At 32.5% G+C, this 15899-nt stretch overlaps 1 protein-coding gene across 1 annotated transcript; it reads left to right on the top strand.

Moving 5' to 3' along the window:
* The first annotated feature begins 3834 nt into the window (after window positions 1-3834).
* On the top strand, window positions 3835-14652 carry LOC130228730 (tetratricopeptide repeat protein 16). Its single transcript, XM_056457167.1, has 11 exons — window positions 3835-3903; window positions 3999-4142; window positions 4933-5033; window positions 6099-6228; window positions 6315-6529; window positions 8793-9118; window positions 11007-11148; window positions 11231-11396; window positions 12213-12349; window positions 12509-12641; window positions 13959-14652. Exons 1-11 carry the CDS (start codon window positions 3835-3837, stop codon window positions 14115-14117), a joined length of 1722 nt encoding a protein of 573 aa, XP_056313142.1. The 3' UTR covers window positions 14118-14652.
* Window positions 14653-15899: the final 1247 nt, after the last annotated feature.

The raw sequence follows: 15899 nt of genomic DNA, 5'->3' as shown, positions 1-15899 counted from the left end.
CTTTTGAGTTTTGTTGTACATCATGTAACGTTAACCTGATTTTCTACTGTCTACTGTTTCCATAGTTACTAAATGTATTCTAGTCAAAAGTATTTTGTAGTGACGGCACTTTTTTTTGTCACGGGAGGACTTTTTATTTTTTAAAGTTATTTGTCTTTTACTTTTTTATTCTCTCTACGTGATTTAAAGAACCTTTAACCCAATATGAATCCAACTGTCGACTGTTCCGAGGTTTGTATTTTTAAACCAGTGCTTTTGTGTTTGTGAGTGCGTACGTGTGTGTCTGTACTGGTTTCGGTGGTTTAGAAGTAACGTTACAGTATTTGGATAATGACATTATAGGTATGACAAAGTTGTACTCTATTACGATGGGTTACAAACGTGCCTGCCGTAATAAGCGTTTTTTATTGTATAAAATATGTAATTATACGGCGGCACGGTGGCTTAGTGGTTAGCACTGTCGCCTCACAGCAAGAAGGTCGCTGGTTTGAGTCCCAGCTGGGCCAGTTGGCGTCTCTGTGCGGAGTTTGCATGTTCTCCCCGTGTTCGCGTGAGTTTCCTCCGGGTGCTCCGGTTTCCCCCACAGTCTAAAGACATGCGCTATGTGAATTGAATAAACTAAATTGGTCATAATGTATGTGTGTGAATGAGTTTCCCAGTACTAGGTTGCAGCTGGAACGGCATCCGCTGCGTAAAATAATGCTGGATAAGTTAGTGGTTCATTCTGCTGTGGCGACCCCTGATAAAGGGACTAAGCAAGCACAAGGAAAATGAATGAATGTTATTACACATATGGAAAGTCCCTGTAAACCACCAATACCAACATGTGTATGTGTGTGTATGAGAACAAAAAATCATAGAGGTTTTTTGACATGTTTATTTATTAGAATTACTTGAAGCTAAAGTGTGGTAACCACAAACTACCATGTTTAACCATGTTATTTGTAGTAACAAAGACTTCTTGTCTGTTTCAAATATCAATCAGAAAGCCCAGCTTATTGTTATTACTAATCACCGTTAGTATAATGAAACTATTGTTAATTTTTTTTGCTCGGGGGACAATCTTTTAGACATGTCTTAATCAATCAAGAAGACGACAAAGAATCTTCTTTTGTTTCAAAATGAATATGTATAAATTTATGAAATATGTTTTTCAGACCCCAGTACTAAAAAAGAAACCAGAATTGGATGGGGAGCTCATTGTAAAAGAAAAAGCAGAAAAACAGTAAGTGAAAAATGCTTATAAACATAAACAAGTGCCACTTTATATCAAGTCCTTAACTACTACACTCTCAGAAAAAGGTACAATTAATGTTCAATAAGGAACAGTTTTGTATCTTTGTAAAAGTTGTACCTTATATGGTACAGAAAAGACCTCTTATGATACTGTTCTGTACCGTTTATGGTACAACTGAAATGAAGATATACAATTGTTCTCATAAAACAGGTACATAAGTGCAGGACAACTCCTTATTACAATATCTATGAAAATAAATATTACTGGAAAGGCAAAGTGATTTTACGAATAATTTCCATGTTAAAACATGAATCATCCATTAAAAGTATTTGTTTAAAGAAACTCATAAACATTCATTATTAAGTTCTGTAATACAAAACAACTGGGAAAACAAAACTATACAGTAGGTGTTGTAAACTAAACATTTAAGGCATTTTAATGAACATTTGGTAAGAATTTTCTGATGAATACATTTTTCATTATTAATTTCCGCACCTTTTGGTGTTTGCTTTCCACTACACACTTGAGCTGGCAAAAGTCCTGCATATGCAAAGTGTTCATGCAGACATTTAAGTATTGTAAAACTAATCAAACATTGTGCATATCTTTTTACAATAGATTTACATAATTCTATTTCTATTTTCTATTTCTATTTTCTATTTCTAGTAAATTAAATAAAAAACTACTTAAAAAAATAAAAAAACTTTTAGATGATTACAAAGGTGTGAATATTGGAGATTTTTTAAAAATATATTATTCATAGGAGAACATATTTCTGTAACATTTTTGTGAAAAGTTTTGTGAAATGTATAGAAAAAAATCAATCTTTTGATTTATGTTAAAGTATTTTTATTCTTTTTTTGTATTATCTATTATTTTATTATTATTACAACTTTATTGTAAATGGAAAAGGTGCATTTACACTAAAACAAACATTGTTTAAAATATATTTGATGTTTAATATTTACTGAAAATAAATTGACACATTTTGAATAAAGCAAAATGCCTTTAAACAGTTCTTGAAGGAACACATTTGACACTGTTAAGGTACAAAGTGTCTTGTCACTGTAGTACACTCTCAAAAATAAAGGTACGCAAGCTGTCACTATGGTGGTACCTTTTCAAAAGGTACAAATTTGTACCTAAAAGGTCCATATTAATACCTCAAGAGTACATATTAGTACCTAAAATGTACAAAAGTGTTCCTCTTAAAGTTTGTAGGCACTAATATATACTTTTGAGCTACCAATATGGACCCTTCAAGTACAAATGCGTTTCTTTTGAAAAGGTACCACCCCAGTGACAGCTTGCATACCTTTATTTCCGAGAGTCTAGTACTGTCGTGGATCAGATTTGTACCTTTAATGAAGGTACAATATTGTATCTGCAGGTTTTAAAAACTAAAGGTACATTTTGGTTTACCATGGTACAAATCATGTATTTAAAGGTACAAACTGCAATGGTACAAATTTGCTTCTTTGTCTTAAGGTACAATTCTGTTCTATTAAAAGGTACTGCCCCAGTGACAAGGGTTTTTACCTTCTTTAGTACAACATTGTACCATTTTTACTGAGAGTGTATGTAGTATGTTAAAATATAAATACAATGTGCTTAATGTGTTTATATTGTATTGCAGAACACTTCTGGTGCTACTGAAGTGGGGTACGGGTAGGATTAGGGAGAGGTTTGGTGGTATGGGTAGGTTTAAGGGTGGGTTAAGGCAGGGATTCTCAGATCTTTCTACCCCTAAAATAACAATGCCAGTGATTTGCGACCCCCAAGTTCCTGGTTTTAAGGTGGTTATAAATATACAAACATTGCACACACAGCAATAGACCTATATAAGCAGGAGCATATTGACAAAACAAAAAAGTGCAACAGTCTAACAACCATAGCAATTTATAGTCATTTATTTTATTTAATATTAACCTTAACCAAAGAGACTGGCGGACACAATGTTTTCAGCACTAGTTTAATCTTGGTTTAATTTTGGCGACCGCTAATCAAAGATCATCCTCAATGTTCAGTTGTGGCCTGTATTTATTTTTAATGCATTTGATTGCCAAAAAGGTGTCAGAAAGTTAACCTGGTGCTATGAAAATCAATCTGCTGCAGCTGATGCTATTGCTGTGCTGTTAATCTAACATAAACACTTCGATCCTATAAAAAACAATCTAAAGGCTGATAGCCTTCATTTGCATGTTGTTGTTTTTTACTGTTAAAAATTAAAAATTTGTATCTTCTGTGGGTTATGGTTAAAATATTGTAATTCTAATAGTTTAATAAAATTTATTTGACTTTTTTAAATCACTAAGTGACCTCCTGTCATTGTCTCGTGACACCCCACTTTGGGATCCACTAGGTTATGGTGTAAGAGATGGTAGACAGTGTAATTAAAGATGTAGTTGCATGCAGGTATTTAATCAAGCATAAGTACAATGCAAAAACTTGTATTTATGCCATAAATACATTGAAACAAATTATTAACTTCAGTGTAAGTACATATCAGTTAAGGACACTTAAATTATAACGTATAACTGAGAATACTTACATATGCTTATATATATATATATAGTTATGAAGCAGGTATTATTTCCATGGAACAGTCTCAGTTTGACAATGCCGTGTCCTGTTTCTCAAAGGCCATACTGCTCCAGCCACATCAGGTAAAAATGTTACTCTACTATGGAATTAATACAGTTCTCCATAATTATCTTCCCCTGAGCATTATAATCACGTTTTACATTCTCATTACTCACAGACTGAGCTTTATGTCCAGCGAGCAGAAGCATATCTTCAGCTGTGTGACTTTCAGTCTGCAGCACTGGATTACAAACACGCCAGAAGACTAGAACCACAAACTGAGGCCTACCATCAACGACTCGCCTTCATACACTACCTACAGGTAGAAGAACTTCATTCACAGATGAGAGAAATCAGATTTTTATTATAATATATAGACTCTTTAATTATTCTCATTCACTATTAAAAATGTTGGGTTTCATGCAATCCCTTCATGTCGCCCAAAACAAATCTGGTAAGTTAGCTTAATCCTTTTTACAGATTTAAGTGGATTGAACATAAAACAATTAAGTTTCCCCCCCCCAAAAAAACATAAGAATTGCATTGTTTCAACTCCTTTTAAATAAGTAGTTTGAACAAGCAGCATAAGTCCTTTTTTGAGTGTTGTTTTATATAAACATTTAGATAAACATATTGATAAAGGTGCATTAAGTACTATGCTATTGCGATTTATACCGTCTTTATGTTATGTTTTGTACTCATTGTGCATTTTGTTTTCTTGTTAGATGTATAAAGGATAATCATGTGAATTTAGATGATTTATGGGAAGATGGATACAGGGAAAATCTTGTGATGCATATGGTGTTCAGTCAAGTTATTGTAATATTTACAGTAATACACCTTTTAAATGGGCGCAGATATGTTCTTGAAAATACGGCACTGATGAAAACATGCACTACTTGGTACATTTTGCTCTTTTTTACTTTAGTTTTGATACTTTTGGCCGTTTCTTTAGTGTGAACGGATCTTATATTTTTTAATCTCATTTACAAATGTATCTATTGATCAGTGCTTTTATGAATGATTGTGTATGCAGCCATTAACAATTAGGTGTAAAATAAAACATGCTAAAATGAATGTCTAATTCCCATTTATCCATTTTATTCTCAAAGGGCCAGTGTCTTTTTGATCTGGGGAAGTTTCTCGAGGCTTTAGAGTCTTTCACAAAAGCTGCAGAACTTAAACCCGACTTCCAGCCTTATCATATGAGAAGGTCAGTGTACGTTTAAAAGACTGTGCAGTTTAAAGACTGAAATCTGGATGAGTCTGAACTAGCTAAACTGACATCATGCTAGCAGGCAATAGTAGGATAATAACACTAGGCGGCGCTGCATACTTTTTCTTCACTTGACTATTATTATTAAGGTTCTGTCTAGTCTGGTCACATTTTTTTTTATCTCCATCACGTGTTTATAAGGCTTTTTAAGTGTAATAAAATAATAAGATAATATTTATTAAAAGACTTTCCAAAATGTATTTGCACATTTAAAGGGATAGTTCACCCTAAAATAAATAAAAATAGATTTTCCCTCATGTTGTTTTAAGCCTCTTGAACTTCCTCTTTTCTGTTGCACACAAAAGAAGATATGCTGGTTTCTGGCACCCACTGACTTCAATAGCAGGGAAAAAGCACTATTGAAGTCAATGGGTGTCAGCTGTCAGCATTCTTCAAAATATCTTCTTTTGTGTTCAACAAAAGTAAGAAACTCAAATTTGAATGAGGGAAGGGTGACTAAATGGCGAAATTATTTTAAATTTTGAGTGAACTTTCTCTTTAAGATAAAATATTTTATTAAATAAGAATCATTTGCATATGAATGCCAAAATATGAAGGTAATGTTTATTTTTAAGAAATATTAAAATGTAGACAAAATGGAAACTAAACAACAGGTTTTGCATTACTAACCAACCCATTATGACATTTATTTAGCAAATTTGACTGAAAAGTCTGGTTGCAGATAAAAACAGGCAAAAATGCCCCTCAACCACACTGTAAAAAATGCAGGGCTCCTCAAAATGTATTCATATTATCCCAATACAAATCGATTAAGTTCAAAGAAAACTTAACAAATTTATATGGACTGAATATAAAAAACTGAAGTTTTCCCAAATAAAATCTCATGAATTGGGTTGTTTCAGCTCATTTTAAATAAGTAGTTTGAACAAGCTGCAAAAATCAGTGCTCAAAAGGTGTGCAAACACTGTTTTTGGCCAACAGTGGATGGCATGAGATCATAATTTTCCATCATTTTTGCCTTGTTGTATATAATACTCATAGCTTGGCTTGTCTGAGCGCTCTGGGTCGTTACTTTGACTGTCTTCGACTGGTCAATAACTGGCTGGAGACGGATGGCCTGTCAGCAGATCTCTTCACTCTGAGAGCTCGCCTTCACCATCAGCTTAATCAGGTCAGACCATCGGTTACAGCCTTCGGAAAAAACATTGCCCTCAAATGACCAAAATAAACAGGTTAATGGCCTGTATGTCTCCTTAGATGAACCTGTGCTATCATGACTTGAAGTCGGCACTCAGAATGAAACCGTGCTGTCCAGAAGCGCTTGCACTATTGGAGAGACTAAAGGAGGCAGCAGAGGAGACCCATCAGGCAGCTGTTGATAAGGCATTGAAGGGAGAGCTTTCAGATTCACTGGGGAAAATAAACAGTGCTATGGAGTTCATCCCAAATAAAGCACAGTACTACCTCTTCAGGTAACCCCCCCGCTAAATGTAAATGTAATGTAAAGTTCAATATTTTTACAGCCTAGCAAGCTAATCCAGCTTCATGCTACAGGCCTCTGACCTCCAATGTGTTTGGTATGCTATATCTTTTCTAACAGATCAGATTTTTTGCAACAATCAAATTTATGAAAAATTGCTAATTCGTGAAGCAGTAGCAACATGCTATTTTATGCTAATGAAATTTAATGTTAGCCATTTTAGAAACACGCTGACAACATGCTAAATTCGTATTAGAAACATGTTAAAAAATTTGTGTTGCTTCATGCTAAAAACAATAAAATTTATGAAAAATTGCTAATTCATGAAGCGTTAGCAACATGCTATTTTATACTAATGAAATTTCATGTTAGCCATTTTAGAAACATGCTGACGACATGCTAAATACATAGAAACATGTAATCAATGTGCTACTTCATGTTAAATACATTCAAATTTATGAAAAATTGCTAATTCTTGAAACGCTAGCAAAATGTATTTTATGCTAATAAAATTTCGTCTTAGCCATTTTAGAAACACGCTGACAACAGGCCAAATACGTATTAGAAACATGTTATAAATGTGTTGCTTCATGCTAAAAACAATTAAATTTATGAAAAATTGCTAATTCATGAAGCGTTAGCAACATGCTATTTTATGCTAATGAAATTTCATGTTAGCCATTTTAGAAACATGCTGACGACATGCTAAATACATAGAAACATGTATCAATGTGCTACTTCATGTTAAATACATTCAAATTTTTGAAAAATTGCTAATTCTTGAAACACTAGCAACATGTATTTTCATGCTAAAGAAATTTCATGTTAGCCATTTTAGAAACACGCTGGCAACAGGCTAAATACGTATTAGAAACATGTTATCAATGTGTTGCTTCATGCTAAAAAGAATCAAATTTATGAAAAATTGCTAATTCATGACACGTTAGCAACATGCTATTTCATGCTAATTTTAGAAACATGCTGACAACATGCTAAATACATACTAAAACATGTTATCAATGTGCTAATTGCTGACAATATTTACAATACTAGAAATTAACATCTTAGATCTTGTTGGCAACATGCTAACCAACCATGTTAATCCTTGAAATTTGTTAAAAATGATATTAATTTGGGTTAGTTAAATGTTAAACATGCTAAAAATGTGCTTTTAACATTACTTTTACTGTACATTTACTGAATATTTTATAGCTATTTAAACATTGTTTATTTAAACAATTATATTGTTTTATAGTTTTGTTTCTTTAAAATTTGCGTAGTGTTTTGGTCACATGATACAAATAGAAACAGATAGAAATAGTTTTTGGTCAATGTCTATACAATATTTACCACCTAGTAGTACTAACCAAAAAAATGCTTTTATTAGCATTATTATACCATCATTGTAGCACAAAAAAGTTTATCACAGAATATACCATTAGTAATACTGACAAATAGTTAAAACGAAAATGAAATTACATATTTTGGAAGCAAATTAGATGAAAATCCACACTGTTTTTACTACATTCTTTTACAATTTAATTAAATTTAATTAAATTTAATTAAATTTAATTAAATTTAATTTAATTTAATTTAATTTAATTTAATTTAATTTAATTTAATTTAATTTAATTTAATTTAATTTAATTTAATTTAATTTAATTTAACTTAATTTAATTTAATTTAATTTAATTTAATATCCTTTCGCTTAGTCCGTTTATTCATCAGGGGTCGCCACAGCGGAATAATCCATTAACTTATTCAGCATATGTTTTAAACAGTGGATGTCCTACCATCTGCAACCCAGTACTGGAAAACATCCATACACACTCATTCACACTCACACTACGGCCAATTTAGTTTATTCAATTCACCTATAGGGCATCACGGTGGCACAGTGGGTAGGAAACTTTGGACTGTGGGGGAAACCGGAGCACCCGAAGGAAACCCTCAACAACACTGGGAGAACATGCAAACTCTACACAGAATTGCCAACTGGTCCAGCCGAAACTTAAATCAGCGACGTTCTTGCTGTGAGGCAACAGTGAGCCACCGTGTTGCCCCCTAATTTAATTTAATTTAATTTAATTTAATTTAATTTAATTTAATTTAATTTAATTTAATTTAATTTAATTTAATTTAATTTAATTTAATTTAATTTAATTTAATTTAATTTTTGCAACCCAAAAATTGTGAAGTAGACATAAAACTATATAAATGGTAGTAAAATATACATATTTTCTGCCTGCTAATAGGGGGATTTTGTATCGGCGCCTCAAAGACTTCACTGCTGCCATTGAGGACTTGGTTCTTGCTGTTGAGTTTTGTGGGATTGAAGAAGAATCTTCTCAGGGAAACCCCCAAGACGACTCCAGTGGTTTAGAGGAAGAAGCACAGACCCAAATGGTGCTCACGTACAATGATTTTGCCATTCAGTGCTTCTCCCAGGGTCTGTACAGTGAAGCCGTCATGCTGCTGAACAAGGCCATAGAGAAACAAAGAGATGCATGTGAGCTGTTCATCAACAGAGGAGGTGTGGATGATAAAAGAGTGAAAAAGATTTATGGGGTTTGGGCTGAAAGTGACAGAAATAATCAGAGAGGGTCTTTTGAATTACAAAATGCTTCAGTCGTTAAACCTGATAAGTTCAGATTTCTCAAAACATTTATGGAAACATTCATTCATTAATTTTCCTTCGGTTTAGTCCCTTTATTCATCAGCGGAAAAAAACGCCAACTTATCCAGCATATGTTTTACACAGCGAACGCCCTTCCAGCTGCAACCCAGTATTGGGAAACATCCATACACACTCATTCACACACGCACACTATGGCCAATTTAGTTTATTCAATTCACCTATAGCGCATGTGTTTGGACTGTGGGCGAAACCGGAGCACCCGGAGGGAACCCACGCCAACACGGAGAGAACATGCAAACTCCACACAGAAATACAAACTGACCCAGCCGAGACTCGAACCAGCAAACTTCTTGCTGTGAGGCAACAATGCTAACCACTGAGCCACCGTGTCACCCAAGAAAAAATGTATTTAATTTTAATGCAAGAGTGTATGGGTGTTTCCCAGTACTGGGTTGCAGCTGGAAGAGCATATGCTGGATAAGTTGGCGGTTCATTCCACTGGACGACCCCTGATAAATAAGGGACTAAGCTGAAGGAAAATAAATGAATGAATGAATGAATTAAAGAGTAGTGTGTAGGCTTCTCAGAGTACACCAAATCAATCCAGCCCACAAAGAGTTACAAGTCAGCTCAATAAGTTCTTGACAAAAACAAAAACAGACAGAATAACACTTCATTTCAACACTTATTTTCCTTATATACAGTCTGACGTAAAGCATGCTGGGAATTTAAAATCTTCGTGGCTGCGTCCGAAATCACCTACGACTCAATAGGTACTGCATTTGAATTTAAATTTACTACTCGGCAGTAAAATATGTTTTATACAGCATGAATGTGAGTAGTATGAATGGAACCCGGACGTACTACATCCGCCATTTTGTCATCATCACGTGATCTACCCACGTCAGTTGTGTCGCTTTACTCCAATTCATGAATTCTCTCGCAGGGCATCATAGAAGCTTCAGAATCTCGCCGGAAGTAGTAGGTCACCTTGAATTCGGACTTACTTCTCGGCTAGCATACTGTTTTTAGCGTACTATATAGTATGGAAGTATGCAATTTCAGAACCAACCCTTGTTATAAATAAGTTTAAAAGAATAGTTCACCATAAAAATGAAAAATCGATCATCATTTACTCACTCTTTAAATACAAAAAGAAGATATTTAAAAAATGTTGGAAGCCGCTAACCATTGACTTTCATAGTATTTGTTTTTCCAATGGAAATCAGTAGTTACATATTTATTTAGAATATCTTCTTTTGTGCTTAGCAGAAGAAAGAAACTCATAAATGTTTGGAAAAGTGAGTAAAAAGCGAGTAAATCTTTATTTTTGGGTGAACTATCCCTTTAAGATCACCCTGTTACAGTAATATTTTAAGTTCACTTAACTTGTTTTTTTAAGTACAATGATATTTTTCATACTTATATCATAATTTCATTATTTCACTGCACAGTATAACAAGGCAAACAGCTGAAGTCAGAATTATTAGTTGTCCTGAAATATTAGCCCCCCTGTATGTTTTCCCCCCAATTTCTGTTTAACAGAAAGAACATTTTAAAATAATTTGTTCTGTAGACAACTGAAAAAGTATATAGCTTAAAGGGGGCTAATAATATTGACCTTAAAAAGGTTTTTAAACAAGTAAAAACTGCTTTTATTCTAGCCAAAATAAAACAAGTAAGACTTTCTCCAGAAGAAAAAAATATTATAGGAAATACTGTGAAAAATTCCTTGCTCTGTTAAACATAATTTGGGAAATATTTGAAAAAATAATTTTCTGGAGGGCAAACAATTTTGACTTCAACTGTATACATATATTTTTTCTCTCAGATTGTTTTTTTAAGCAGTGTGAATGGACCTTTGCTCTGGCTGACTATCAGCAAGCTGAAGAGTTGGACCCAGAAAACACAGCTATCTGGCTACGACTTGCTGTTATTCACAACACACTGGGTCTGCAGAGCTACGAAGACAAGTAGGATTAAACTTTATGGTAAAACGCAACATTCTTCATCTTGTGTTTATTGATGTCATATCGTGAATGTTATTTGTTGCAGGAAGTTCCAGGAAGCAACAGAAAGGTTTTCTGTTGCAATAAAGTACAACCCTGGTGTGGTTCAGTATTATGAGAATCGAGCCAAAACTTTTAACAAAGTGGGCAAAACGGAGGAGGCCAAAAACGATGCCCTCAGTGTTCTCGTTTTAGAGCCCACCAATGACCAGGTAAGTGTTTCTTTTCGGTCACTGCTCTTCTATTATGCTATAGCAGATATTTCAAATATAGATAAAATGTCTAAGAAGAAGGTTTTTTTTTTGGATTTTTAATAATGCCAAGGGCTCCAATAACAATAATCCTCTTCAATTTTGATTTAATTTAAATTTACATTTTTTTTCAAAAATGTTTAAAATTATTTATTTATTAATAATAACATTAATTAATATTATTTAAATGTATTTGTATTTATGTATTTATTATTTTATTTTATTTATTATTTATTAATAGATTTTTTATTATTTTTTATTTTTTATTAAATTATTTATTTTATTTATTATTTTATTTAAATATATTTATTTATTTATTATTTATTTATTTTTTATTAAATTTATTTATTTGTATTTTGTATTTTATTTATTTAATGAATTTTCATCACACTTTATGATACTGTGTAAAAATAGTGTGACCTATATAAAAACGTAATATATCCAAATATTTACATATAAGTTCTATATACTTACAGGTATCATTATTTTTGGCTGTAAGTTTATTACAGCCTATTTTTGTTTAATTTGTTCAGTCATTTGTTTAAAATATTGGTATATATTTCATATAATATTAAAAAGATAGATTTTACAAGCAATAAATAGTACATGAAAACAAAAGGAGTCTTTAAATATAGAATTTAAAATTGACCAATAATATTAAATTGTTGTTTTATATATATATATATATATATATATTGATAAGTTTATATATAAACTTGAAAACAATGACTTTTCAACTAAAGTGTTGCTTTAAATTATCCCTTAATCTGGAACTAGGTGGTGCCATTGCTGTTGAGTCTGCTCCCAGGATGCTCCTTGTCTGATATCATGTCCTGTGCCACTGCACAATCTGTCAAAATCCTGCTCTTGGAAAAGATTGAAAGTTTCAACCTTGCAGTCTCTCGTATGTCAAGGTTAGTAAGGCTGCTTAAACATATGTTAACAAACATGCGGTTTTTATAGTTTGATTATAGAACCGCTCTCACCCTCAAAACAGTTTGCTAGTGTATGTGAATGCAGGTTTGATGGTAAGAATCCAGTTTTAATTTTAACTGCATAACTGCTTGCTTTAGAACTGGCAGAATGGCACTTGCCAAGGAGGACAGTCAATCACAATCTTCCTCACAGAAGTTACAGGAGCAGAAGACGGAACCTTGTGGTACTACAATAGAAGTTCACAACAAGCTAGTCAAGAAAACACAACAGGTATCTATCAAATCTACTGCCACACACACGCACACACGCACACACGCACACACGCACACACACACACACATACACACACACAAACACACACACACACACACATACACATATAAATATACATAGTGCTTAACACAAAATGAGTACACCCCGTTTTGAAAATTTATATTTCTATCCATTTCTCAGTGAATTTAGTGAAGAAAACAGATTTATTAAACACATATATTTATTAAAATAGATAGATTATACATTTAAATCTATGAAAAATATTGGAAAAAAATCACAACCTACAAAATTTCAACTCAATTTTAGACATTTTTTGTTTCTCTTGAATTTTGCTCTTTTTACATTTTTTATTGAATATTTTTCCCTAACATATAAATTTGGGTGTACTCATTTTGGACATTTATCATAAGTTATTTTGTTAAATTAGCTCCAGATTTGGCTTCAGTACTGACTGATATAATGTATAGCCTTACTTTAGAAAATATTCATTTAAATAAGAGATTTGTTAGGGGTGTAATCATACATATTGAGCACTGTATGTGTATATATATATATATATATATATATATATATATATATATATATATATATATATATATATATATATATATATATATATATATATATATATAATTTTTTCTTCTTTAATTAATTAATTTATTTATTCATTACATTATTTACAAAGTTATTTACCAGGCCACAGATATTAATTTTGTTTTGCCGGTATAAATATAAGTTTTGACCTAAAATGCCACTAGCATTTCATGAATCACCAAATCAAAGAAGGACCACAGTTTCAGCTTCAGAAAGAAAACCAAATTGTTTTTTGTTCTACTAAAGAAAAAGTCAATTAAAATCAATTTATGAAAATATATCATATTTCTTGCTGCAAAGCAACATTTTATTTACCTCACCCTGAAGGTATTTTTCCAATGTATTACTTTTGTACTACAGAAACTTTTTAAAGTACTCTTAACACAGTTAGAGATGGCTGTTTATTATGAAGCATGGATTAATTTGCTTCACTTATATTATTTGTGTTCAAAATCAAAAGACATAAAAAAGTATATGTATATATATATATATATATATATATATATATATATATATATATATATATATATATATATGTATGTATGTATGTATGTATATGTATTTTTTTTATTTATTTATTTTTTTTCATTTTTAAAACAATGCTGGAATGTGTGAAATAAGCAACAAATCCTTATGAATCTTAGTTGAATGTGAGTGTCTCTCAAAAAGGCTAAATCTGTTAACTATAGTGGCATTATTCTCTTCTGTTTATGGTGTCAGCTGAATCAAGCTGTGAAAAGAGTCCTGCAGCAGAAGCAGCCTCTGCACTATGCCGGACCCCGTCTGGCCCCCGCCCGCCCCGTTCGTGAAGACCCTAGCGCTCAGACCCAGCGGCCGTATGTGTGGAGGAAATTTGGGGGCTTCGGACTCAATTGTTGACGACAGGGTAAACAATTATTCCCATAACACTTTTGGCGGGGGATGAAAAACATAAATGGTTAGTTCACACAAAAAATAACACACTGTCATCATTTACTTACCATCATGTTGTTCTGAAAATGCATGGCTTTCTTTGACACGAAATTGACACAAAATGAAAGAAGCACATATGAATTTATGAATTACGGTGTGTACGATATTTGAAGTTGTTCGATTGAGTCTGAGTTGTTTTGTTCGTAGCAGCTGTTTCTGTTCAGCAGCTGGGGAAACAGCTGAGAGAGAGAAGCGTATAAAAACACCACTGGCAGCTGATCCCAGACTTTTATCACAGACGTTTACACTCCCTCGCTAATAGTGAAACACATGTTTTGAGCCCCTAGAGGAGACGGGGCCGAGAGCTTTTGGCATCGTAACAATGGAACAATCGGACGTCATTTTCTGACATTTATTGTTCAGTCCAGTCTAGTTACGCAGACTGAAGAAGAGCAAATTTACTCGCTGTGTGGGGATCTTCACCAGACTTCTAGCTTGTCCTTCTTTTTCAGATGAACACACATACTAATTATTAACATCTACAGTTGAAGTCAGAATTATTAGCCTTCCATAATTATTAGCCCCCCTGTATATTTTTCTCCAATTTCTGTTTAATGGAAAGATTTTTTCAACAAATTTCTAAACATAATAGTTTCAATAACTAATTTCTAATAACTGATTTATTTTATCTTTGTCATGATAGCAGTCAATAAAATTTAAGTCGAAGTTTTTCCAGACTCTAGTATTCAGCTTAAAGTGACATTTAAAGGCTTAATTAGGCAAGTTAGGGTAATTAGGCAAATTAGTGTATAACGATGATTTGTTCTGTAGACAATTGAAAAAAAAATTGCCTAAGGGAGCTAATAAAATGGACCAGGGTTGCGTTTCCTAAACAACAACGTAAGTCGCGGCTGAACTATCATAGTCCGATGCATCTTTTGGGAAAAGAACGATGCAGTGATGAGTGTTTCCCAAATACCGTAGTTTCTCTGTCGCAGATCCATCGTTTAAACCACGTTGTAACATAAAACGCCCATAATGATGCTCTAAATGGGGTGGAGTAACAACTACTTTAGAGAAGAACCCCATCATTTCTTTGTTATATTGTTTTACACGCACACGCATTTAAAAAAAATCCAATATTAGTTTTGGTAAAAACATGCACTCGTTTTCCATATTAATTGAAATATATGTAAACGGCACATTTAGGGCCTGTGTTTCCTTTACAAATATTATTGAGAACATTACATATTCTGTTCTAAAATGTAAAATCACTTACAAAAGCTAACATGTATTCTATTATCATATATAAATTATATAAATAAATAGATAAATAAATAAATAAATAATGAGGCGATTTATTAAGAAATGAAATTTAATATATTATTTATTAGGAAATGAAAAAAAATCTTTAAAAGTAATAATAACTTTATAACTTTAATAATAATAATAATAATAATAATGATGATGATGATGATGATGATGATTATTATTATTATTAAGTGGGATATTGTTTATTTATTTTACATTTTTTTAAAAGTCTATTTTTCCAATTTGACCCATGCAAACCACTGCAGAAATGTTCTAACCAGCAGGCCGATGTCATGTACAGTACAGATACTTAATAAATAACCTACTATATATTAAAACCATAACCATTAACCCTTAACTTATGCTATATTTGTTTTCACAAGCTTTGGAGACGTAACATGAATTCCGCTTTTAAATAATAGGTCACCTATAGCTTTC

This window comes from Danio aesculapii, chromosome 5, assembly GCF_903798145.1.
Source record: "Danio aesculapii chromosome 5, fDanAes4.1, whole genome shotgun sequence".
NCBI lineage: Eukaryota > Metazoa > Chordata > Actinopteri > Cypriniformes > Danionidae > Danio > Danio aesculapii.
This window is presented reverse-complemented; position numbering and strand designations above follow the sequence as displayed.

What these genes read in the sequence shown, in the direction of transcription:
- LOC130228730 (XM_056457167.1), top strand. Translation starts at nt 3,835, where the DNA reads ATGGAACAGTCTCAGTTTGACAATGCCGTGTCCTGTTTCTCAAAGGCC. An exon ending in CCTTCATACACTACCTACAG is followed by an intron (nt 4,143 to 4,932) that starts GTAGAAGAACTT and finishes TTATTCTCAAAG; the next exon opens with GGCCAGTGTCTTTTTGATCT. An exon ending in TTCACCATCAGCTTAATCAG is followed by an intron (nt 6,229 to 6,314) that starts GTCAGACCATCG and finishes ATGTCTCCTTAG; the next exon opens with ATGAACCTGTGCTATCATGA.